Source organism: Heteronotia binoei, chromosome 11 (genome assembly GCF_032191835.1).
Source record: "Heteronotia binoei isolate CCM8104 ecotype False Entrance Well chromosome 11, APGP_CSIRO_Hbin_v1, whole genome shotgun sequence".
Classification (NCBI taxonomy): domain Eukaryota; kingdom Metazoa; phylum Chordata; class Lepidosauria; order Squamata; family Gekkonidae; genus Heteronotia; species Heteronotia binoei.
The window spans coordinates 36,282,873-36,308,625 of record NC_083233.1 but is presented as its reverse complement, the minus strand read 5'-3'; the positions used below and the strand labels follow the sequence as shown (position 1 = coordinate 36,308,625).

Sequence of the window (25,753 nt, the reverse complement as noted above, 5' to 3'; positions counted from 1 at the left end):
ATGGACGCCTTGGTCTCTTGTTGCCCAGGCCAAACCCACAAGCTATAAGAAAGCAGCAGGAGAAAGTCTTTGCTGGCTCATGAGGCCAGACCTAAAGCTATAATCTGACAAGCCTGACCTTTCTTCTCCAAGAAAAGAATCAAGTCACAGGTAAGCAAGAGGGCAATGCCTTTTTGAACACAGCATGTGCCATGATGCTTTCAAAACAGGTAGCCTGAAGAAAGTGCTGTTGCATCTGCCTTTTTCTGTGTCATCATCTGAGTGGTCAAGTCTTTGTTGTTTCTGATTTAAATAAAAGGTTAGTGTAATCATCCAATATAAATCCCAGTGTGCGATTTTTAAAAAACTAGATGATGTATCAAAGTTCCTGAAGTTTGCCTAGGAATGTCCAGGATGTCATCATCAGCTCTAGTTCTGTGCAACAGCTGGAAACTCAGGGGGGGAATATGGGCCCACATCCTCATGGAAAGACTAATTCAGTATGGATTCAGATGAGCCTCACATGCACACATAGATGTGTGTCTGTATCTTCTTCAGCCACAAATATGAAAGCTGCCCAGTTTCCAATGCCAAGGTGCTGGCAATGCTTATTTCAGCATCCCAGATGCTCACAAGTAATCTAGGTCTTCCTGAGAGATGTCTTGAGAGATTTCCTTATCCGTGCGGTTAGGTGGGAAGGGAAGGAGTGGCTGACTGCAATGATATCATGACACCCATGGAAGCGGAGTTTAGACTCAGCTCACAATGAACCTATGAGCGAGGTGCCCTTAAATTTACCTCCGTTGCCTGTCCATCTGTTTACTTCTTCACCCAAAGGGTGATTAACACATAGAATTCACTGCCACAGGAAGTGGTGGCAGCTGCTAGCACAGACAGCTTCGAGAGGGGATTGGATAAACACATGGAGCAGAGGTCCATCAGTGGCTATTAGCCACAGCGTATTGTTGGAACTCTCTGTCTGGGGCAAATGATGTTCTGTATTCTTGGTGCTTGGGGGTCACAGTGGGAGAATTAGCATCCTGGTCCCACTGATGGACCTCCTGATGGTGCCTGGGTTTTTTTGGCCACTGTGTGACACAGAGTGTTGGACTGGATGAGCCATTGGCCTGATCCAACATGGCTTCTCTTAGGTTCTTATGATTTACATCATCAATAGTAACAATACTATTAAACATTCATGAGAAACAAGCAACCAAAAGAAAACCTGACTTCTGAGCCTCCTTAAGATGCCAATTCACAGTATGTATTGAAGCCCTTCTCCAGAGCCTTGTGACAATTTGCCTGTAGTGTACTCAGGTAGGAATCTTGGAGTAGCAAAATGTGTAGCAGAAAGCAAGTGTGTAGGTATAAGTTCATCTGACTGGATTCTTCTTCAGGAGTGCCCTAAACACTCACTGTCAATGGTATTAAGAATATAATAGCTGTCTTGCTGGGTCAGACCTATCTAGTCCAGCATCCTGTTTCTATGCTGGCCAGCCTGACACCACCAGAAAGCTCACAAACAGGGCTTGAAGGCAACAGCCAGCCTGCCATGGATGATGAGGACAAGCTGACACCTGAGTCTGTAGCCGGCCCCACTACTGCTTCTGAGCCTATAACCGGCCCCTCTAGTACTCCTGAGGTTGACAGCTTGCTGCCAGCAGTCCCTGCACCTGACCCAGCAGCAGCAGAGGAGGAGGAGGCACAACTGCAAGCAGGGAGCCTGCCTGACTCACCCCCACAAGTAGCACGATTAAGCAAGCGGCTATGCCACGACTTAGCAGCCTGGCGGAAGGATGCCCACCTAAGGGGAAGGTGGTCGTTAAGCCCCGTGTATTAGCAGGAACTTTCCCGCTGTTAATTGAAGCACCACTGGTGGCTCATTTAGCCCCTGCTTGGGGCTGGGCACTCTGTGGAAGCAACAAGTCATTTTGGCATGACATGTCCACCTTGGCTCTTACACTCTTGCACGGACTCTTCAGTTTCCTGACTCCTGGCTCTAGACAGCCTCACTTTCTGCTCTCTGACTTGGCTTTTCAACTCGGCTTTCATTGGAACTTTTGGCTTGACCCTGGACTGTACTCAGACTTTGCTTACGGCTGCACCCAACCTATGACACAGCCACCTTTTGTTTTCAGTATGAGTTGTTCAGAGGTACACTACCTAAGAATGTGGAAGTTCTAGTTAGCTAGAAGACACATAGTCAATCTGTTTGCATGACAGGGGCATCCATTTTGCAAGGAAGTTTCAGTGTCTTGCAAGATTTTCAGCAACTTTTTAACTGCAAACCTAGGGAATTTTAAAAAAACCCACCTCATTTCAAATGCACATTTTGCATTGTCATAATTAGTTGGTGATTAAGCATTTCCTTTCATTCTGGGCAAAAGAATCAGACCCTTTTCAAAACATTGAATTTTTTTGTGGTGAGGGAAGAAAGAGTATCATAGTGAATGCTCAGCAATGAGAATTGACAACCTCAGGTAATGTGTACATTTCTGACGATGGATAATGACTCTCTGAAATGATGGTGATGAGTGTTTGCTGGAGAGTCGGAATGACAGGTGGACAAAAAAAGAAAACGCCATCCTGTCTACCAAGGCACCTGGTAAGAAGCTGATTCATTTAAACCATTTGTTCTCCTCATCAATATTTTTTTGTAACTTAAAGACTGATTCCACTCTTTCCTTTTAAGACTTTAAACTAAGCCCGGAGAACAGCAGCTGTACATGAAATGCAGAATTTGTTCTCCTCACAGCTTCGTCTGCCACACAGTTATAGCTTAAATGCGTTAAGTGTCTGTAATAGTCCAGTGAGACATCAAGTAGGAAGATTAAAGGCAAGCTTGCCATTAATTCCAGGATCTGTGTTCTTGTGTAAGACTTAAGACCATCTTTAACAACAGGGGTGGGCCAGTTTTCTGTATTTCCAGCATTCTGCTATATCAGCTTGAACATCCATGACAGGACTGGCCATCTTGGCCTAGTGGAGTCTCCACAGGGAGAAAGATAGGATAAAAGTTTTCTAAATACGTAAAAATGAATAAATAAACCAATAATGTGACTCTGCATAAAAGTAATTCCTGAGAACCTTTCAACTATGTTCTCCAGACATTAGTCATGAGGCAGGAGTACAACCTCCTCAGGAGCCTATAACAAAGGCTTACATTGATTCACAGTAAAAGCTTCACAGTTGTGATGCGAATGTTCTGGAATTGAGGTCATTGATTCTGGCAGGGGAAGAGGAGGTGTGCTGAGGAACAAATGAACTTCTGAAAGCTCCTCTGCAGAGTCACAATGGCAGTGCTCTTTGCCTTCTCAGAACAGGCATGTGATGCTGGAGTTCCATGAATGGAACTCTACATATATGATCTGGCTTTTAAAATCAATTGACGGGAGGCACAATTTTAGAGGGGAATTAAGGGAAGGAGGCAGTTAACTCTTTCTTCCATGTCACAAATTCCTCACTGTTTTTTTTCTTGATCAGGTTTACAGCTGTCAAAGCAGAGGCATTTCGAACTGCGTAAGAAGGAGAAGGAGAAGAAGCAGAAGAAGAAGAGGAGAGTGGATTTATACCCGACCCTTCACTCAGAGTCTCACAGTGGTTTACAATCTCCTTCCCTTCCTCTTGCCACAACAGACACCCTGTGAGGTAGGTAGGGCTGAGAGAGCTCTGAGAGAACTACTGTTGAGAGAATAGCTCTGAAATACCTGTGACTTCCTCAAGATTACCCAGCTGGCTACATGTGGAGAAGGGGGGAATCAAGCCTGGTACTCCCAGATTAGAGTCTGCGCACTTAACTGGCTCTATAAAGAATGAGGTGGGAAAGGGTTAATCCCCCCTTTGCCATAGCCTTAATACATATCCTTGCTTCCAAATGTGACTTAACCCCCCCCCTCCCCATAACATGTCTGGAGTGCCAATCACAGCATTCTGGTGCCACGTGTTGATAAAATAACAATGACATACAGATAACATCTGGCAGCCATCTTGTTTTGTTTCTGACAAGTGAAATCTACACTTTACACTTACAGCTAGTTAAAATCATTTGGCAGACCACAAACGGAACCACAGTCTGTGAGCCCGCCACTCAAATTTTAACAAACAATGAGTTTTGTGGGTTTTTTTGAAGTCAATTGTGCTCTATTCTTTGATAATTATATATACAACAGTGTGTTTTTGAATGGTGAAATAACATGAAATTATTTGTTCCCTTCATTCCTGAAATTGGTGCATTTGAACCTGTAGAAAAGGATAAATTGTTTTCTGCACTTTTGGTCATTGGATTGCAATGGTCTGAAGGTAAAAGAACATCTTTATCAGAGGTTAATTTAATCCTGGGAGAGTGCAAATGTCATGAAAATAAGATAATCCAGTAAAAATTCAGGGAAGAGTGGCACAGAAAACAGAGCCGCTAAGTTGTCGAGTTACTCTGAAATGCTAATGAATATATATTAGGGATCTGTGCAAGTAATTCTTCATCATATTATATTTTCTCTCTTAAGCCCAAGGCACATCTAATAGTCTCAGTCTCCTCCTATGGAGATCAGGAGAATGCTAAGGATCTGTGCATTTCATTCCTCCAACTCCGTCATTTCCTACCCTATCCATTAGGTAGCATTACACCCACATCAGCACTCACCACAGCCCCTCATAAAATTTAGTGAAGCCACATCAAACTCTGGTGCTAAATGCAAGTTAAGAGGGAAGCCTGCTCATGTTGAAGTCCACACAGTTCTACCTCAAGAGCAAAGGGAAGAAGGGATTTGGGAGAGGACACATGACTTCACAGGATGTGAGATTCCTCTCAACCGTACACTGGGCCTTATTTATTGATTTATCTCCCAATTGTCATACAACTATGGAAAATATAATGGGGTGGATCCTCTGGCTTCCTTCTGCTAAGACTTGATAGAAGGGAGTCAGAGGAAGGGAAGAGCATTGTAGGGTTCATCTGGCTGGAAGGAAATTACAGTGGAATAAACCAGACAAAGTATAGGAGCTATAATGTGAAATACTCTTTAAAAAAAAAAAAAAGACTTAGCTGTTATGTCCAAGTGTAGCATGAGTCTGGCAATCATGCAACTTGGGTAAAAAAAGCCTAGCAGGAACTAATTTGCATATTAGGCCACACCCCCTGACATCAAGCCAGTCAAAACTGCATTCCTGTGTGTTCCTGCTAAAAAAAAAAAAGCTCTGGTGCTACCCACAATGCTTCTAACATATGTGGTCACCATATGGTCTGAACAGGAGCTACACACATTGTTTCCATGGGTACATAGCTTCAGTTATGAGTGAACCAGAACTTTGGAAAATCCAGTGCTTGCTTTGTCTATACCAGAACTGTACATGCTGGGAAAAGACACGTGCTGCCTCTGTTCGGACAACATGGAGACTGGTCCTATTAGAAGAATCTATGCACTGCTGCCAGGCGCACAGTATACATGGATGTAACATCTGAAAAGGGCTAAAGAAATACACATTTTCACACCATCTCAATGACAACAAGGCTGTCCCATCTGGATTCATCCCCCCTCTCCCAGCAAGTTCTCACAAAATTCAGCATTCTAGTTTTTGTTTACAGTTTTGGTCAGTGCCTTTCTGTAGAGCTTGTTGGTCATTCCTCCCTGGAATCAGAAAGGAAATGAAAACTTCAAAAGCAGGCTGTACCTTCTCAGAAGCACCAGATGAAAAGTGGATAGATTGATACTTACTTCCAGTAGGGATCAGGTCCCTGTCTGGAATGAAGAGTTTGTATCCATAATGTTTCTCCAACACATCTGGCAAGATTTCAAGAGCAAACTGGTCCTCTTCACTGTTGTCACAATCTAATGCATCTGGATCCACTTTGGTATACGAAAGATAAGCGTCATATTCTTTGTTGTCTGCAGATGAAGCCACAAGCATTAAAAACAAATAAAAACAAAACCTAAGCTTTGTTTTGATATCTTCTAGAAGAGCAGTTATGATAATCTGTTGCAACAGAACAACAGTCCTATGCAGAAGGGTAAAATGTGGTGCAAATCAGCATGTCAAAAAGTAAGAAGAATTGCTGGCCTTGCTTTTGAATCCAGATGTTGATCACATCTTCTGCACAGCATCTCTGCATGTATTATGCAAAAGACCTGATCAATATGTGGACATTGGAAGGCTTCATGCCCTACTTCTGGGCATTGTTTTGTTTTGTGGAGAGCTTCAGTACATACCATACAGAAGATCAATCATATATACATTTTTACTAGACTTATATCCTGCATTATAACTTTAACTGAAGCAGCTCACAAGTCCCCTCTTGCTTCTTGAAAGAATTTACATCTCCCTTTTTGAGCTGTTGTCATAGTCTCCCTGAACTCAACCTAGAAGCCAAAATGACTACATTGAGGGCATCACACTTGTCACACTATCAGAAGACAAGAGTCACTGGAAAAGACAATAATGCCAGGAAAAGGAAGACCCACCATGAGATGGATTGATTCCATCAAGAAAGTCATGGCCCTTGGCATGCAAGACCTGAGCTAGGCTGTTAATGGTAGGACATTTTGGAAGACATTAATTCACAGGTCTTCATAAACTGTAAGCAACTTGACAGCACTTAATACACACAATGGTCTCCCTTACCTATTATGGCAGAGTGGTACATACTTGCTACAAGCTTGTAATCCCTACTGCCTGTCTTGGCACTTGAAAATGCATGCATGTATGTGGGGTGGAGGGGGAACAAGAGTGCCCCGCTGCTGCATTTTAAATGGCTTTAAATTATGGCCATGAGGAGGCCATCCTTTGGCTCTCACAAAGCACATTAAACTGTATAAACAAATTATTACATGGCCCATATTAATGCATTATTACATTATACATATATTTAATGCATTTATAACACATTAAATGCCTTGACACTATTTTATGTCTTTTCCTCGAATGTGAATTTATTGGGTGGTGGTGGGGGGGAGAAACAAGACTATGATAGGTTGCTTTCCTGGTATTTGCAAGCTTCCATTATTTACAGAAAATGAAAAATCAAATGCTTAATGTAGTGAGGACAAAAGTATAGAATGCTTATGAAGCACCACTTATCAATGAGCAACAACAACTGGTGGAGAAAAATCATTGAAAGTGAGTTTAAAATAATCAATCCTCTTCTCCAAAGGGAGACTAAATAGCCAATCAAATCCTGGTCTGTTCATTTATGTTCTTCAAATATGGTAATTTCCCTAATTTTCATCAAACAGATGTGGTGGTGACTTATAGAGGAGAGTCAGTCAAGACACGGGCATTTATTTCCTCAGCTAGAGAATTGATTTTCTTCTTGTTGAAGAAAACAAGGTGTTCCAGGGAGCTGTTACTGGCTCTGGAAGACGATGGCATATTTCAATACTCGAGCAAGGAGATATGATAGATGGTACAAAGCTGGGTCACTGCACAGTTCAGTTAGCAGAAGGAAATCAGCTTTTTAACTCTCCAAAAGCTTCTGCTTCGTGATGTTTCCTGAGAGCAATACAGTGCTGCACAGCAACTGGATGATGGCAACTGCACATGGCGACTGGCCACAGATGATATCCTTTCTCATCACCTAATTGGTACCACATTTGACAGGTGCTGCATTCCAAAGCTAAATGCACTCAATCAGAGCATCATCACTCATATTACTTGTTTTTTCTTTTTTTCATATATATATTTTTTAGTTTGGACATGGCTATGGGACCTTCAACTGTACTTCACTTAGGGTTTAACTGTTTGTACCCAACTTTGGTTTACTGCATCCATCTCTCAAGTCTAAGTTAACCCTTTTGCCACTAGCTACCAATTAAATACAGAGCCCTGTGGTGCAGAGTGGTAAGCTGCAGTACTGCAGTCCAAGCTCTGCTCATGACCTGAGTTCGATCCTGGCAGAAGCTGGGTTCAGGTGGCTGGCTCAAGGTTGACTCAGCCTTCCATCCTTCCAAGGTTGGTAAAATGAGTACACCACTTGCTGGGGGTAAAGTGTAGATGACCAGGAAAGGCAATGGCAAACCACCCTGTAAAAAGTCTGCCAAGAAAATTCCATGATGTGACATCACCCCATAGGTCAGTAATGACTTGGTGCTTGCACAGGGGACTACCTTTACCAATTAAATGCCACTTACACTGCAGCAACCTTGCTCACCTTTCTGCTATAAGGGCAGAATCTTAGCATGGGGTACATTTTGAGCCCTACCTGGCAAGGTCAGAAGAGCCCATGCTTTGCATGTAGAAGGTCCTCAGTTCAGTCCTTGGCATCTTTCATTAATGGGTCTTGAGCAGCAGGTTTTGAAAAAGACTTTCCTATTCCTGAATCTATTGAGCTAGGTAAACCAGTGGTCTGACGTGGTATGGGGGAATTTGGTATGTTTGTCTTTTCAGGAAAGGAGAGGTGAAGAATAGGTTCTTCAATATCATTCCATACTTTTGTCTTCAGGGAGATAAGGTACTTATGAGCAGATTTGGCTCAGCTTGTAATTTGGGCATCTATTTTGTATGGTTTCTGTTTAAATCCTTATTTGAAAAATGGAAGGCATCCCAGGAGAGATTCCCTTGTTTCTGCTGAAAGTGACAAATCTAACACTGTATATATCCAGTAAGATAAGAGTATATCTGCTTAGGGATACCAGCCTCTAGGTGGGGCCTGGAGATCTCACAGAATTATAGCTCAACTCCAGACTACAGAGATCAGTTCCCTTGGTGAAAACTGATGCCTTGGAGGGTGGACTCTATGGCATCGTATCCACTAAGGTCCCTGTCCTCCCTAGGCTCCATCCACATATGTCCAGGAATTTCCAGACCTGGAACTGATACCTCTATCCTCCATCCCCCACCAGTGGCTGGGGAGAGGCAACTGTAGAGGGGCTACAAGGCACAGGAGAGGGTTGACTTTTCTTGATGAGATATAGAACAGGAATACAAATGACACAAACAAAAAACCCCTGAGGATTTGTCTTCAAGAATATCCCCCCCCCCCAAATATGGAGTTTCATTCAGATCTCCAGGAAGTAGATTGAGATATTTTGAAAGAATCCACTGGGATGATCTCTCAAACAAGCCCTGTTAGAATTTCTGGTGTGTATGGGGGGTTTTTTTGTTGCACTGATTGGTTATTTTGAATAAGGGTGTTGCAAAGTCGGTACATTTGATATCTATTCCCTTTTCAGCATTTTTGCCTTCGGTCAGAGGCAGTTATTCTTTAATATTTTGGACACTGCATTTTCCAAAAACCTTTAACTTTCTTCTTACCGTCCACTGCTTCATCACCTCCAAATGTCTGTCTGTAACACAGCATCAGTTCTATGTTGTAGCATTTATAGATTGTCACAAGCAACACTAGCAAGAGAAGGACAGCCCCCAGGCCACCAGCGAGTTCGATTCTGGAGATCAGATCTGGATTAAAACAAGAAAATATAGAAGGGTTGGAAAATACAAGGGTCACATCTGAACATATAGCTGTTGCTGCTGTAACAGTAGGTCACTAAACATTTGCTTAGAAATCAAGACTAGTGACAGCAAAGTTTGAATAGAAGAACAAGGGGAGGAGAGACACCATAAGATGCCAGAATGTCCTGCTTTCTTCATCCTCACTGTGAATAATGACAGAATTCTTAGAACAACATCTGCATTACCAATTTATATCAATTTTTTTTAAAAAAAATCCAGTTTCATTTCCATATCTTATGGCATTGCAAGGGATTTGGCAAGTTTCTTTTATGGAAACCTTCAGCCCTGCTGCACAAGAAGGAGAGAGGGGGTAACTGTTAAACCAACTGAAATCTGCAATACAGACTTGTCCTGTTTCGTTGCAATAGTTTTATCCCATTCTCCTAGAAAGCAGCTCAAGAAGGGTTCAAAGACCCCTCTTCCCCCAAGTGAGTCTTATGATTGAGTGCAGATTTGACTCCAGGGTTTCCTAATCAGCACTGTAGCACTGCATTGCACTGGCTCTATAGAAGTTACAAATTCCCGTGCTAGACTGGAGTGGAGGTCACAGGAAGGCTGTTGCTTATTCTTTTGCACTCACACAAGTGTGTGTTTCATCATTGCTCCAATCCAAGAAAGAAGGAAAAATTTTTAATTGACAAACCTACCCCATTGCTCAAGGTTGGGGCAGGATAATCGACTGGAGAACAGGAATATTTAAATCAAACTGAAGTTTTCGCACCCTTTCCTAAGCCCTGCAAGAGTTGCCTGCCAACACTTTCACAAGGTACTCAGGTGTAGACACTCAGGAGTCTGTAGCAGGTGAGCCCAATTAATTGGAGGGCAACCACCAAGAACATCTCTCTCTCTGCTCCCTTACTGTCTCAGTCTGACACACAGAAGGTATTAATTGGTAAAGGTCTGCTCTTGGTGTATGGCAGAGACTGTAATAGGATACCATGAAAACAGGCAATTGCAAACATTTGACAGGCTTAAGCTGTTCATATAGACTTTCAAGCCATCCAGAGTATACCTTCCTTGTACTGTTTTCCAGACTTCTTCATTGCAATAATGTGCTCCAGCTGTTTCTTTATCACCATTCAGTTTTATTTACCAGGGGTTCTTTGCGCTTCACAATGTGATCCCAGGCAAGGGATCATAGAGTGAATATCATAATCAGATCTAGCTATGTGATGATGTCAGGAAGGGCAAAGTTACATTGCCTCCCCTGAAGTCCCAATCAAGCTCTTGTTGTAGCAGAACACACACACCAGAATGCACATTTGAACACAAGGACAATGAGACATGTGGCCAACAATACTTCCTCTAAGCTGTGGAGGCTTGTGAGCAAAAAATCTACTTTGTGGGCTACTGCATAAATTAGTTTATGCAGAGCTAGTTTGGTGTAGTGGTTAAGTCTGCAAACTCTTATCTGGGAGAACCGGGTTTGATTCCCCACTTTTCCACTTGCAGCTGCTGGAATGGCCTTGGGTTAGCCATAGTTCTTGCAGAAGTTGTCTTTGAAAGGGCAGCTGCTGTGAGAGCCCTCTCAGCCCCATCCACCTCACAGGGTGTCTGTTATGGGGGAAGGAGATAAAGCAGATTGTGAGCCGCTCTGAGACTCTGAGTAGAGGGCGGAATATAAATCCAATGTTGTCGTCATCTTCTTCTAGTTTGCTCTGCAGCCATTTTTCCTGAGCTAAGACAAAAATTTGTGAGTTGGAGGCTAAGAAACTGAGCCAGCTCACACTAACTCAGCTTAGAGGGAATACTGGTGGCCAAATGCACCCAGAGGCATGTATCCCCATAGCCAAGCAAGTCTGCATTTGGATGTGTATTCCAGTGTTTGTTTAGTCCTGTGCTGCTGTTTTTCCACACTGCACTACAGTGTCTTCACTGGCACTGAAGGACAGACCATTGTCATGACATGCGCCTTCCCTTTTACAAACACTTCTCTACTCTACTGTTTTCCATATCCCTAAAAATTGCTAAAAATAAATAAATAATGGGCGGCTGGGAGGGGGGTAGTTTTTCAGTGCAGTGAAAATGTTTGTGAAACAAAGCCTTCCCAGTCCAGTCTAGTTTCAAACGCCAAAAGTCAATACGTTTCATTGTAACCATAACTCAGCAACACTGGGAGGCAGGCATTAGCAGACTGAGCTGCCATTTCAAATACAAGCACAGGAACCTGAAGCTCTTAGCCTTGCTTTCCGGCTCATCCACCCATTAAAAATCGCAAGAAGCCAATCTACTCCAATGAGAGAGACTCCGGAGAAGATGTGTTAATTTACACCCTGTGTCACTGCTGATATTTATTGCCACGATAAATAAGCATTAGAAGAGGCATAAAAACTCTGGTGATATAAAAGAATAGACGGAGGGAGCACAAAGCTTCCAGAAAGTTAGAGGATGCGACAAGTCAATATTTGACTTGGAGTTTATATGGAAAGGCAGCTGTACAGGTTCAGGAGTCACCTTTTTATCTTGCAGCCTCTTTAGGCAGCTGTTATTTACATTTGACCCACTCACTTATTGCCTACCAAGGTACATATGAACATATGAAGCTGCCTTATACTGAATCAGACACTTGGTCCATCAAAGTCAGTATTGTCTTCTCAGACTGGCAGCGGCTCTCCAGGGACTCAAGCTGAGGTTTTTCACACCTATTTGCCTGGACCCTTTTTTGGAGATGCCAGGGATTGACCTGGGGCCTTCTGCTTCCCAAGCAGATGCTCTACCACTGAGCCACCGTCCCTCCCCCTATCACAACCATCAGAGAATAACTGAACAAAGAGATGTATAGGGTGTTGTATTAACAGTCTTCGGTCAATAACGATGGATTTGTTTTTTTAGCATGGTCATTGCTCTAGTCTAATGTTTATTTTTTTGTTCCACGTAATTCTGGGGGTATCAGTGGCTGATTTACACCAAGCATCAAGGCCCACCGAGATAATTCTGGTGCCATCAAGGCGAGAAGGTTCAACTGGTGTCACCTGGATCACCAAATCTCAGGTCCAGACTTGCTCTGATGGCATCAGACTTAGATCTTCAAACACAGATCTACTGTACTGACATGTAAAGTACAGGTGGGGGCATAATTTGAAAGCTACATGTCCTGAGCTTTCTCTTACATGGCTTCTCCTGTTGCAACACTTCTCCCCTTCCCTAAATCTTCCTTTCAACTGAGCTCCTTTCAAATATTGGATCTTGAATAGAAGAAGACCAACCAGAGGGATGAACAGCTGGGAAGACGTTCAGCTTTGTAAGTACATATGTAGCTGCCTTATAGTGAATCAGATCCTTAGTCTATCAAGATCAGTATTGCTTCCTTTGGCAGTGACTCTCCAGGGTATCAGGCAGAGATCTTTCACATCACCTTTCATATCGATGTGATCCTTTAACTAGAGATGGGTGGGTGGCAGGGACAAAAAAGGCTTTTTGGGCCTGCTTCAGTGGGAAGGGCAGGATATAAATTGAATAAATAAAATAAATGTCTAATCATGCACCAACCCAGTCATAATCATGAAAATGGAGACATCCAAAACTGACCTGAACAATGGGTTTCTTGATTGTGTTTGATGAGCAGAACACAAGCCAAATCAGTCAAAACAACTAATTGTTAATCTTTCAGCACAACAGGCAGGTACATGATTGGTATGTTTTAGGTGCATTCAAATGGGGCCATGGGTGGAACTGCAATACCTCTTTTGAACTGAGTATATGCCTCAAAAAATGTCCCCAAATCCCTTATAATATAGGGGCTCGATGGCAGATGCTTGGGAGTATCTCAGCTGACAAGTCAGTGTGGAAAGAGTTCTCCACGGACAGACCAAAGCAAATGCCTTGCTGTGAGATTGCTGCAAATGAGTCTGTCGCTATGGCTTTGCCTACACTGGCACATGATGGGAGTTAATATCTTGATAAAGGAATGATGTTGTTCTTTAACGGCTATAGAAGTTTCCTGTGGAGGATGGACTCCTGACAGAGCAGTTGTTGAAGGAGAACTTGGAGAAAGTCACTTTGCCCAGATGAGTGGAGCAGGTAAATGTGCAGGGGAGAGAGAGGAGAGAGAGAGAGAAGCTGGAAGTTGGCTGAAGGTAAAATATCTGGGGGTGAAGGGCCTCAGTCTGTGGCAATCTGATTTGGGAGCTGCCCCTCTTAGAAATGTCTCTAAGGGGAATCTCTTTGTTTTCATCAAACCGCCACTTGTTTACAGAAAGGCAAGAGAATTAAATGAAGGGTGCAAAGCAGAGAATGGGCTGGAAAAGAAGACTCCGAAGAGGGGAAAGGCAGCACAGGGTAATGTTCAGAGTGCTGGACTGGGATCCAAAAGACCCAGATACAAATCCCCACTCTGCCACAGAAGCTCACCAAGTGGGTGACTTTTGGACAGGCACTTTTCCCCAACTCAAGGGCTGCTGTGAGGATAAAATGGAGGAGGGCAGAATTATGTTAGAAGCTCCTCTAAGTTGCCACTGGGGAAAATAATGGGACACAAAGACCTAAATAAATTAACAAAATATCATAACGGCAGTTGCAAGGCAGAGGAGAATGTGTGGGAGAGAACTAATTGGTGAGGGGACTCTAAACAAACCTCACCAAGCTTAAGGGCAGAACAGAGTGGTCTAGAGATTCTGGGGCCCTGGGGGAAAGTCCAGGATGGGGGCCCGGAATCACTGCTACACATCGCACCTGTCACTAGAGCCAGCCAAAGGGAGAGCCATTACAGCTTCCAGAAGTCATCTGCTTGAGCCCCAGACAAGGCAGGTGCAAGTGAAAGCAGGAGCCTGCTGTTCTTTCCCCCCCTCCTTCAAGCAGGCATGAGCCTTTCCCCCCACCAAAGTGTGGGGCCTGCCATTGTTAACTGTTGACTATGGGCATCCCATGGTTTGCAATGCTCCCTCTAAGCTGTGGAGTCTTATGAGCAAAAATTCTATTTCGTGAGCTATTGGCATTAAAGTTGTGAGCGAGTGATTTGGCTACTGCATAAATTAGTTTGCTCTGCGGCCATCCTTCCTGAGCTCAGGCAAACAATGTGTGAGCTGGAGACTAAACACCAGTTTAGAGGGAACACTGGTTAGGAGTGCCTATAGTTAGGAGTCTATATGAGGGGGTAAGGACTGCTAAGAAAACTGATCAAGAAACGGGATTGAAAAGAAGGGATTGCTCTCTCTGCAATCTAAACCAGGACACATGAATTCTATCTGTTGTGGTTTTGATTGTTACTGCAACATTTTTGGCAAGGGCATCACAAACTGCATCTGTGGAGGGAAGAGGGATGCCTCGCATGTACAGATTTCAATGAAGCCACCAGTGCTTTCCGTCGGCAATGTGTTATTTGAAACCCTGTAATGGTCTTGGCGTTTCAGAGTGCGCAATAAGCACCAAACCAAACAGCAAATGATTAGAATGCAAGAGATACATCCCTGCTCGGAATATCAAGTCCCAAAATACGTTTCAGTCCTGTCTTGCATGAAACCGACATCCTCAAACACAAGTGCAGAGCTGACACTGATGTCTTATTTCCTTTTAATCTGCAAAGTGTAACTTGTCAGGAGCCGCAGAAGCAAATCAGTCTGTACTCTTGAGTTGAAAGACAAGTTCTCCCTCAAAGATGTTCTGTTTATACTCGGATTTTTTAAAGATATTATTAGAGGGAGAGAAAAAATCCTTATGAAGACAACTACGTATTTGTTAGGGCAAAATGCTCATATGAAAGTCAGGCTGCGGGGTGATTTTAAAGAGAGGAAAAGTGGGTGGGGGGATTACTCCCCATTTCCCCACTCGAAATTCCCTTCCCCCAAAGCCGTTTTTTTTGTTTTGAAAAAACGGCACCTGGCCTTGGTTTCATGCCTCTGAACATAGCTTGTAGTTAGCCCCGAAAACTGTTTCTAAATTCTTCTAATGGAGACTGTCTCCTAAGCAATTCTTTTACTGTTTATCGAAGGAAACTGCTGTGAGGCAGATGGCAAGAGGAGAAGTAGCAGCTCAGCATGACCCTGACTTAGAAGCATGTTCAGGCAACACTGAAGTGGAGACTACACCGAAAATCATTTTTAGAAATTGATCGGACGAGGCTTTTGGGGGGTTTTTTCCTCCCTAAAGAAAGCAAATGCCTGTGAAACATGTTGAGAAGGAAGCCCACCATGGGGTGCAGAATATGAACGCCATGATCCAATCATTTGTCTTGTTATGACTGAAAGCCTCAGGGAACAAGGACTGTGTTTGTGTGTTTACTTAGTACCGAGCACAATGAATCACAAGCAAATAATGGAAACAGCCAGGAGGAATTAAAAAACTCCTTTGTCTGGAGAAAAGGACTGCAGGCAGACAGGGGCCAGTAGACCCTGACATGACCTGAGAATGTTGGCATTTTTTAGGTCCCTTTGCAAACTCCAATAATGCTGTCATCAAAGTTTGGCACTTCTCAGCATATTTTAAAAAATGCTTGAACATTCAAAGGTGCCATATTGGATTCGGTGGGTCTATATTAGAAACATTACAAATCCCATGCTGCAGTGCAGTCTCCAACAAATATGCATGGACAAACAGACAGACAGAGGAGTGAAAAAAGGAAGTACCTTTTTTACGCAGGATTATGCTTGCGTGTTTCCGTCCGTTTCTGTTTTCTACATGGCATGTATAATTGGCCAGGTCTGGCTCCTTCACAACATCAAAGATTAAAGTTAACTCCACTATTTTTTCTCCTAGATGCTCTTTGAGAAGCCTGAAAGAAAGAATAATGTCCAGAGGTTTGTTAGGCACAGGACAGAAGGGAAACCATGCAACATCCACTGCATGTGGATTTCTGTATGAAGTATGGCAAAAATAGTCTCACAGACTAGTAAAATGTGAGTGGGCAAATGGATGTCTCCTTCCATAACATCCACTGGAATGGCTGAGAGACATGAAGCTAAGCAAGGGTAGGTCTGATCAGTGCATGGAGACCTTCTAGGAACATCATGATAGCCCATCTTAGGCTCCATAATAGAAGATAAGTAGACCACATCTACAACCCTATGGGTAGTTTTCTGAAATTATGCACCATTGAAGGACACGAGACATAGCCCTGCTTAGAATCCAACTGTAACGAATAAATATCCACTCTAATCTGCAAAATATTTTGGACCCCTGCATGCATTCATAAAGAATGCTGAATATATGTTGGATATAGGCAGGGCTTTTTTTTTTTTTTTGAGCAGGAACGCACAGGAACGCAGTTCCTGCTGGCTTGGTGTCAGGGGGTATGGCTTAATGTGCAAATGAGTTCCTGCTGGGCTTTTTCTACCAAAAAAAGCCCCGTGCGAAACAATGGTGATGTCAGTGGGGCATGGCCTAATATGCAAATAAGTTCCTGCTGGGCTTTTCCTACAAAAAAAGCCCTGAATATAGAACCAAACACATGGTAGAAGTCTTCAGAATATCAAATCGTGTAAAGTTTCTGCCTGTGGTAGCATTCAAAAACAAGCTGAAGAACAAGAATCAGCAGGTGCTAAATCCATTTTAAACACAGTACTTCACACAAACTCCCCATGTTTCTTACCACTGGCATGTAGAGTGGAGCTCCAGGGGAACCTAACACAAAGATGCTATTAAAATGGAATCCCAAAAAAGTGCAGCTGTAAATTAATCACTTCATCTGTCCCGGCAGGTTTTTAGGCCATTTCAAGAAATCGCTTGGTCGTAAGAGGACATGGGCTTACACCCAAAGAGCTACTTTCAGGTATGCACAACAAATCAGACACACCCACTGGGGTTCTAAATGTTTCCTTGGAACACCATATCTCCTTCCAACTTGCCCTACTACAAACTGCTTTTGAACAGTAATGGCTGAAGATGTTTTGGTGCATAAAGCAGAAAATCTTAAATAGCACCCCCCCCCTCCAGGTAAGCTAAGTAATTTATAATTCTTGAATGGTGACCTGATCTAGATGGCCCAGATCAGTCCAATCTCATCAGATCTTAGAAGCTAAGCAGGGGAGGCCCTAATTTGTATTTGGATGGGAGACCACCAAGAAAGTCCAGGGTTGCTGCACAGAGGCAGACAATGGCAAAGCACCTCTGAATGTCTCTTGCCTTGAAAACTCTAAGGTGATCTGATGGCACTTTCCATCATCACTCCCAATATTTGCCCCTTGAGGTTCTCTGGATGCCAGTCTCCGTAACCACAAAGAGGTTTGGGCATTCCATTTTCAGGAGGGTGTCCCGGATCACATGTAAACAACATTTCAACTCTTTCTGTTACAGAAATCCCTTAATCATTCTGATATTTGTTTCACATAAGTGACTTAGGGCACAGAATGTGTTCTTTGCACAATTTATTCTAATTGCAGAAAGTTAGTTTTCATGATGCAGAATTTGGAATACCCATTTTAAAAAATCACCATAAAGATTTTGATGGTGGCTTTGCAGTTTCTGTGTGGCTAACAGGTAATCTATATCTGGACTGGCTTCTTGCTTTACTGTTCCCCATAATGCTATCAAAGATTTCAGCACCCCCTAATTAATTCATGAGGATGAGGGTACAGAGAAGTAAATTGATCGGGGAGTAGAAAAATTAGGGTTTAAATTAAAGTGTCTCCACTTACATCCTTCATGGAACTAATCACATTTTTCTTATCTTAAAAGTATGAAACAAGAAATATGGCATGTGTATGCTGTGAGGAGACAGACAATTTAATAGAGTTTTCTAGGCAAGCCTTGAGAGATTTGTACCCTGTTTTACAGGCTCAACCAAGGAAGGAGAAAAATAACAATTGATATGATTTATATACAGCAAAATTAAAATTTGAAAATTTTCCTCCTCTGTGGCACAGCCACAGCATTGAAATTCTCTGCAGGTTCCTTTCCCAATCAGACACGATTCACAGCCCTCCAGGCAGACTTAAAAGCTATTATTTCTTCTTTAAGAGGACCCATTCGATTTACACAATGTTTTTATTACAGCTCTTAAAAACCCACCTGCCAAGGAATTTTTCAAACCTGCCTTCCCCTTCTGCCAATCTCACACTCTCTTTGGTAGTGGATCAGCTGGACTCCACCCCATTGGGAAGGTCTCTCAAACCTCTTTGGCACCTTACTGGAAGATGGAAATTCAGATGGGGACCTTATTGTGCCCAGTAAAGGGTCTGCCTGATTGCCTCAGTCCTTCTACCAAAGCAAGTGTTTGTGTTCCTGTTACTCTGACCATAGGGAAAACAACAATCACAAAGAACAATCCAGTTATAGGAAAAGAAAAGCAGCAGCACAAAGCCTGAGCTTCACTTCTGGGGCTCCTCTCAGAGAGGCTCACAGTCAGCAGAGGAAAGCCCCATAAATGTTCCCTTATGTCAGATCCAGGTGGGTAGCCATCTTGGTCTGACGCTTCAGTCCAGCTGTGCTAGCCTCTCATGAACTTTTGATGCAGCTGAAGGGAAGCAGTCTGTCCTCCTTGAGTTCTCTCTACTGGGGATGGGCCAGGGCCGGATTAACCATTAGGCCAAGTAGACACTGGCCTATGGGCCCCCATGCCTTTAGGGGCCCCAGGCTGGCTTTCCCCCTCAGTTTTCACCCTGCTTGCAGCCATTGGAGCCTGCACATGCAGCCAGCAACTGAGCTGCTCTTTGCCCAGTTTGCCTGATGCAGCTGGTGTTGTTGCCAAGTTTGCCTCTCTCTCTGCCTCTCCCCTGCAGCTTTGTCATAGGGGCTTTTGAGAAGGGGCCTGCAGCAGGGGTCATGGGTGGCAGGGCAGGTGCTCTGACTCTGAGATAAATTTGCAAGGAGCCCCCCAAGATTTTGACTGCCTAGGGACCTCCACAGGGTTTATTCCGGCACTGGGATGGGCACTCATATATAACCTAATTGGGGTGCGTGGGTGTGTTTAAAGTGACCTGAAGAATCCCAGAAATATTTGTATTTAACTGGGAATAGTGGCGTCTCCTAGAACTTTTTCCTTCCCGTCTCATGTTTCTGTGACTCCCAGGGTTTGGTATTGCTTTGCCAGGCTAAGTTAGGTACGATTCTGTCAATTTCAAACATTTTGTTGTGTTTTAAAAAGTTCATTCTTTGCCAGAGTTGGTTTGTGTTGGGAGTTGCAAAGGGTTTTTTGTTGTTGTTCATTCTCACATTATACATATTTTTGCATTTTGCATAGGTCAAGATTCTCACAATCTGCAGTTCCAGATTCTTAGATGTTGCATAGTTCAAATCCTCAGGTTTTGCATAAGGTCAGATCAGATCCTTATATTTTACATTGGTTGGGCTTTATAATTTGCAATGAATTTCTGGGTGGGGGGGGAGAATTCTTTTTATATTTTCCCAGAAATAATGGGAGATGACTGGGATCATCTTCTTCAGGAATCTATAGAATTGGTCCAATCGACTTTAAATTTGGCTCTATTTAAAGGACAGGTGCCAGGAGTTCTGCTGAAATTGGGTGTCAGTATTTTTAAAAACACCTCCTGTAGTCCCCTAGAAAGATTCCCCACAGGGAATAATGGAGCTGGAAAATATTAGAATCCTGGAGGGAGGGGGAACTTTATCCAAAAACCATGCTGTTATTTAGAACCCCAGAAATTTGGAATATTTTTTTTTTGTACTCCAGTGTATTCAGATCCTTTTGCTGCTGCACACCTCTACTCTCTACCTTTTTGGTGTGTTCACTTCCTCCTTCCATAAACTGCTATTGAAGACAAGAGGAAGAATCTGCTTCCTCCCCTTGCACTTCCTTGACCTTCCCCTCTCCTGTTGGCTTTCCCTCCTCCTTGCAAAGCTCCATTGCCTTTCTCACTGCAGCCATTCCTGTGAGCCCATCATAGAGGTATGGGGGGGGGGGGGGACTAGAGGATGGCAATTAGAGGGTGCTGGTTGGCTCCAAGGCTAGTGCACATTGTGGAAAGAGGTTAGGCTGGGGCTGGGCTGGGTTAAAATTTCACCACTCCCTTATTAGCTGCAGTTTCTTCAATAGACAGCAAATGAATTGTCATCTTAGAGAAGTCCAAAAATGTAGGAACTCAGTCATCGCTGGGAATAAAGAAATTGATCCTGGCACCTACTATAAAAGAGAACGTTTCTCCTCTCCCACATGTGTGGCTGCGTGAGGAATTCTTCTTACTTCCTGCCTGCCACCTACAACCACTCAGTAAAAAGACAGGCTCCCATCAGAGGGTTATGATGGCCAGTTCCTCTCAATTGAGCATGGCCTGGGAGAAACTGAGAAGGGAGAGAGAGCAGAGCAAAGAAGACATGACAGCGTCTTTCCTCTCACTGGTAACTTCATGCCTCCCTATGCCTCCTACTAAACTGCCTTTGCCCCCCACCACCCAAAAAGCTCCTTTGCCATGGGTGAAAAGAATAGGAGATGACCATGCTGAGACAGCACGGAGAGCATAATTGTCTCAGAAAAACAAGAAGCATTCATCACTTGCCCCACAGGGTACCGTTAGATACCACTTAAATGTCAAGCCAAACAGAATTAATAGACGGGCAAAACAAGTTGGCCAGTGCTGGGTACACGGTTGGTGAATATGATGGCTGAATAACAGAGATGACTGAATGTACATTTCTCTTGCAAGGGGCCATCCATCTTTTGGATTGCATCGATAGTGGGAAATCAAGACAGTTCCCCAAGCGACCTGGGAAAAGGCTGGCATTATCTTTAAGTCTAAATGCTAAACAAGTCCCATTTGGAGAGGCACTGGTAGTAACTGGTAGTAACTGAAGGACTCTGGAGACATCTTCACAGTTGCTTCAGAAACACAGAGGAAATGTCCCATCTGGTGTCCGTAGCACACCACCATCAGCTTACAGAAAAGGAGATAATTGTCTGCTCAACATAAACAAGCTGCTAAGCTCACAGGTTTTTCTGTTTTTACAGTGGAAGAGAGGGAAAAATAAAGAGGGAGTGGGAGAGGAGGAAAAATAAAGAGGGAGTGGGAGAGGGGAAAAAAAAGAGTCCCCTCATAATACCTGATTTCCCCTTCTTTAATGTGATTTTCAAGTTCTTCAATAAATCTCTCTCCTCGTGTCCAGTAGATCATGGGACCCGACTCTCCGCTAAACCCAAAAAATGCTTTGCAGGCAACATTGAGAGGCTGACCTGAGAAGGAATACAAAAAAGGTAAATTAGACAGACGATAGTCAGGATAAGGGCATAATGTAAGAACATAAGAGAAGCCATGTTGGATCAGGCCAATGGCCCATCCAGTCCAACACTCTGTGTCACACAGTGGCCAAAAAACCCCACCCCAAGTGCCATCAGGAGGTTGGAGCTAGAAACATTGTCTCCGTGTTTTCTGGTTATCACACAGAGAGTCCTTGGTGCTGAAGAGTTGTCTCAGATGGATCCAGTGAAAAAACAGTTTCCTTTGGGTAGCTGTTTTTTCAGAGCTTATAAATGTGCCATAGAACTAGTAAAGCAACTGGTCCTGCTCTGCCACCTCTGACTGGCAGTGGCTCTAGTCTGGGAAGATGCCTCTCCCAACTTTGTTAAGATGAGAGCTTCCTGATGGAAACATCTAGGAACTGCAATGGGCCTTTATGAATCTAGAACCTGAGTTTGCCCTCTAAGTTGTGGGCCCTCCACAGTAGGGAAGGGCACAAATCAAGAAAATGTGGTTCGGTTTATGTTTTGTGGCATGCCTGCTTCACAAGCCACCTCTGACTGGCAGTGGCTCTAGTCTGGGAAGATGCCTCTCCCAACTTTGTTAAGATGAGAGCTTCCTGATGGAAACATCTAGGAACTGCAATGGGCCTTTATGAATCTAGAACCTGAGTTTGCCCTCTAAGTTGTGGGCTCTTCACAGTAGGGAAGGGCATGAATCAAGAAAATGTGGTTCGGTTTATGTTTTGTGGCATGCCTGCTTCACAAACCACAAACTGTCACGAACTTTTAGCAGCCAAATGAACCAGTTTGGTTTGTGAGGTTTGTGACCTTTTACAACCCCTCCCCCATGTGCTAGAGACCCCACACTTGCAGCGGATCCTGAGCTGACTCTCCTCTACCTGCCCTCCAATTTTGTTGAGGATTGGATTTATGGGGTCCAAGTTACAATCCCCCAAAGAAGGTGACCCCAGTAGAGTGCTTTCTAGGGAAATGATAACCAGTCGTTGAGGGCGTGTAGGGAAGAATCAGCTGGAGACCTCTGTGTGTTTGGTGCTTCTAGCTTCCACAAGATCTGTTCTATACAATTCTGAACCTTCTGAACCTGTGCTTGTCAAAATAACTGCCTGTCAGGTGGTCATTTTATAAGGTGCAGGTTCAGGAGTGTATAAGTATTGATCTTATACAAGATAGAGACACCAAAGTCAAAAGGGACCTTCCCTGGATGCTCCTCTACCTAATCTCCAAGTTATGTTGCTTTGAAATTCAGTAGACATTTAGACTGAACGGAGACAGTCTGTCTGGAAATGTACCTGCAGGAACCTCCATTAACAGCTTGAAAGTTCATGGAAAGTTAGTGTGCAGGTCCATGCCCATCCCTACGCCCCCATTATGTAGACAGGGGTGGAATTCTAGCAGGAGCTCCTTTGCATATTAGGTCACACACACCCTGATCTAGCCAATCCTCCAAGAGTTTACAAGGCCAGTTTGGTGTAGTGGTTAAGTGTGCAAACTCTTATCTGGGAGAACTGGTTTTGATTCCCCACTCCTCCACTTGCAGCTGCTGGAATGGCATTGTGTCAACCATAGCTCTCCCAGAAGTGTCCTTGAAAGGGCAGCTTCTGGGAGAGCTCTCTCAGCCCCACTTACCTCACAGGGTGTCTGTTGTGGGGAAGAAGATAAAGGAAATTGTAAGCCACTCTGAGTCTTTGATTCAGAGTGAAGGGTGGGGTATAAATCTGCAATTTTTCTTCTTTTTTGTAAGCTCTTGAAGGATTGGCTACATCAGGGTGTGTGCCCTAATATGCAAAGGAGCTCCTGCTAGAATTCCACCCCTGGGTGAAATGACCCTTGCTGTGGGAACTAAATGGCAACATGTCAAGGGGTGTCAAAACAATGAAGGAAGCCACCCTGGGGGAGTGCAAGAAATTGCTAAGGAGAGGCTCAATATCCTCCCCCAGTCTTTAGATGAGCCTGTAATTGGCCCACAATGGAAGGCAGCCCTATCACTCTTTGGCTGCTTCTCTCTTTTGCACTAGTCGCCTCCACAAATGCAGTGGCATGGGTACTGGCAACATTATTCATCATTTTGCCTGTGTTTTTCCTTGCCATGCCACCAGGGACCCTTTCTGAGGGCCAAAAACATAAAAATTAGTACAAGGTATCAAGTTACAGCAATTACTGCTTTTATTTTTTAGGTAAAAAGGTAAAGGTAGTCTCCTGTGCAAGCACCGGGTCGTTACTAACCCATGGGGTGACGTCACATCAGGACGTTTTCTTGGCAGATTTTTTACACAGTGGTTTGTGATTGCCTTCCCCAGTCATCTACACTTTCCCCCCAGCAAGCTGGGTACTCATGTTACCAACCTCAGAAGGATGGAAGGTTGAGTTAGCTTCTGCTGGGATCAAACTCAGGGCGTGAGCAGAGCTTGGACTGTGGTACTCCAGTTTATTTTTTAAAGCTGTCCAAAACCCCTCCAGTGCTTCAGTGGAGCCAATAGCAGCCCTAAAGGGTTACTGGAAGGAAAATGGTAGATTTGTATGGGGTCTTTGGAAATGTGCACCTTCCCATCCAGTTGCCAGGACGATGCACTGGGATTGTGCTCCTCCAAGGTCCAAAGTAGACATGGCACTGAAAAGTGCGGTGAGAGCCCACTAATGACTGGGCCCGTAGTGTAGCTATCTCATTTCCCACTTGAGTATCCTTTCAAGTACCAAAACAACCATGAGGGGTGTGTGTGTGTGACTGGCTGGCCCCAAACAGATCATAGCAAAGCAGGTTTGGGAATGAGCACACTGAGAATGGGAGCAAGGGTAGAGCATGATGTTGTGTGGCTATTCCAAAAAATATCAAAGTGGAGAAAGTTTGAACATCAAAGTGGAGAAAAACCTCTGCATGGAAGCAGCCTTGGATGTGCAGGGAGAAGACTCTTAAAGCTTCTGAACTCGCTATCCATCCTATAGGCACTAACTATATTGCAACTCTAAAAGTTATGTCTTTTGAAACACACTTTCCCGGAGACGTTACATTGCACTGCTATTACAACATATTCATTTCTACAAAATGCATACGTGTATGAACAAAGCTTTACAAAGATGACGATCAATTGCCAGCAGCAGAAGGAGGGGCCAAATCCATCCCTTCATTAGTCCTCACTGCTGTCTCTGCACCAGTAGTTACAACCACCAGCAGTTGCAAAATGGGTTAAATCTAATCCTCTAAGAATCATTTTCTGATTGGTAATCCTTACACTAAGAGCCCCATGGCGCAGAGTGGTAAAGCTGCAGTACTGCAGTCCAAACTCTCTGCTCACAACCTGAGTTCAATCCCGGAGGAAGCTGGGTTCAGGAAGCCGACACGAGGTTGACTCAGCCTTCCATCCTTCCGAGGTGAGTACCCAGCTTGCTGGGGGGAAAGTGTAGATGACTGGGGAAGGCAATGGCAAACCACCCCGTAAAAAGTCTGCTGTGAAAATGCAGTGATGCGATGTTGCTCCAGAGTCGGAAATGACTGGTGCTTGCACAGGGGACTACCTTTACTTTTTTAATCCTTACACTGACAATGGTTTATGTATTGAATAGATGCAGACAATCAGCTGCCTTATTGCCAATGGGCTTCATGTTGCTTCTTCAGGACCCCATGCATTTCATGCTATTGGAACTTCATTTTTAAAGGACACTTGTGCCCTGAACAGGTGACAAGGCAACACAGGCCTCTCAAGAGAAAAAGCTGTGACCTCTCTGTGCCATGCCATTCGTGTCCAAGTCCTTATGCTACTGTTTGTCTAGAAGTCACAGGAAACATCTATTTAAATATCTTTTTTGGCAATTTTTAGTATGTGCACAGATCATATTTGACTTTAATGGAAAAAGACACTTGTAGCGATACGAGAATGGGAAAACCGAGATGCGGTCAATCAAAATTGACAGCATCTGCCCTTTATGTGGCATACCACACTGGGCAGTAAAGTATGAGGCGAACAGCTTGGGAGAGCTGTTTCCTATTCACCAACCCAGCAAGATTTCTTTTGAGAATAAAGGAGAGGAAATGAAAATATTCCAGAGAGCCATCTAATGCCCACAAACATGGCATTGTGCAGTCAGAAAAAACTGAACACTCCTCCCCCTGCAACATTTATATCCATAAAATAATGAAGTTTAAACCATACTGCTCTAAAATTAGTTAAATGAGACAAATGAATTACAGAAAGTACTAGCAGCCTGCCCAGTCTCTTGGTATTCTTTCAGAGGTGAACTCTACTGATTTCCATAGGG

At 43.8% G+C, this 25,753-nt stretch overlaps 1 protein-coding gene across 4 annotated transcripts in view; it reads right to left on the bottom strand.

Annotated features, from left to right (window-relative positions):
• IL1RAPL2 (interleukin 1 receptor accessory protein like 2) overlaps nucleotides 1-25,753 on the bottom strand; it is a 684,727-nt gene that overhangs the window by 11,250 nt on the left and 647,724 nt on the right. For all 4 annotated transcript variants that reach the window (XM_060250072.1, XM_060250071.1, XM_060250070.1 and 1 more), the window contains 4 exons: nucleotides 21,346-21,475; nucleotides 15,981-16,126; nucleotides 9,223-9,366; nucleotides 5,691-5,861 (listed from right to left, as the gene is read on the bottom strand). In XM_060250072.1, the coding sequence (XP_060106055.1) occupies nucleotides 5,691-5,861; nucleotides 9,223-9,366; nucleotides 15,981-16,126; nucleotides 21,346-21,475 (591 nt within the window). The remainder of the gene's footprint in view (nucleotides 1-5,690; nucleotides 5,862-9,222; nucleotides 9,367-15,980; nucleotides 16,127-21,345; nucleotides 21,476-25,753) is intronic.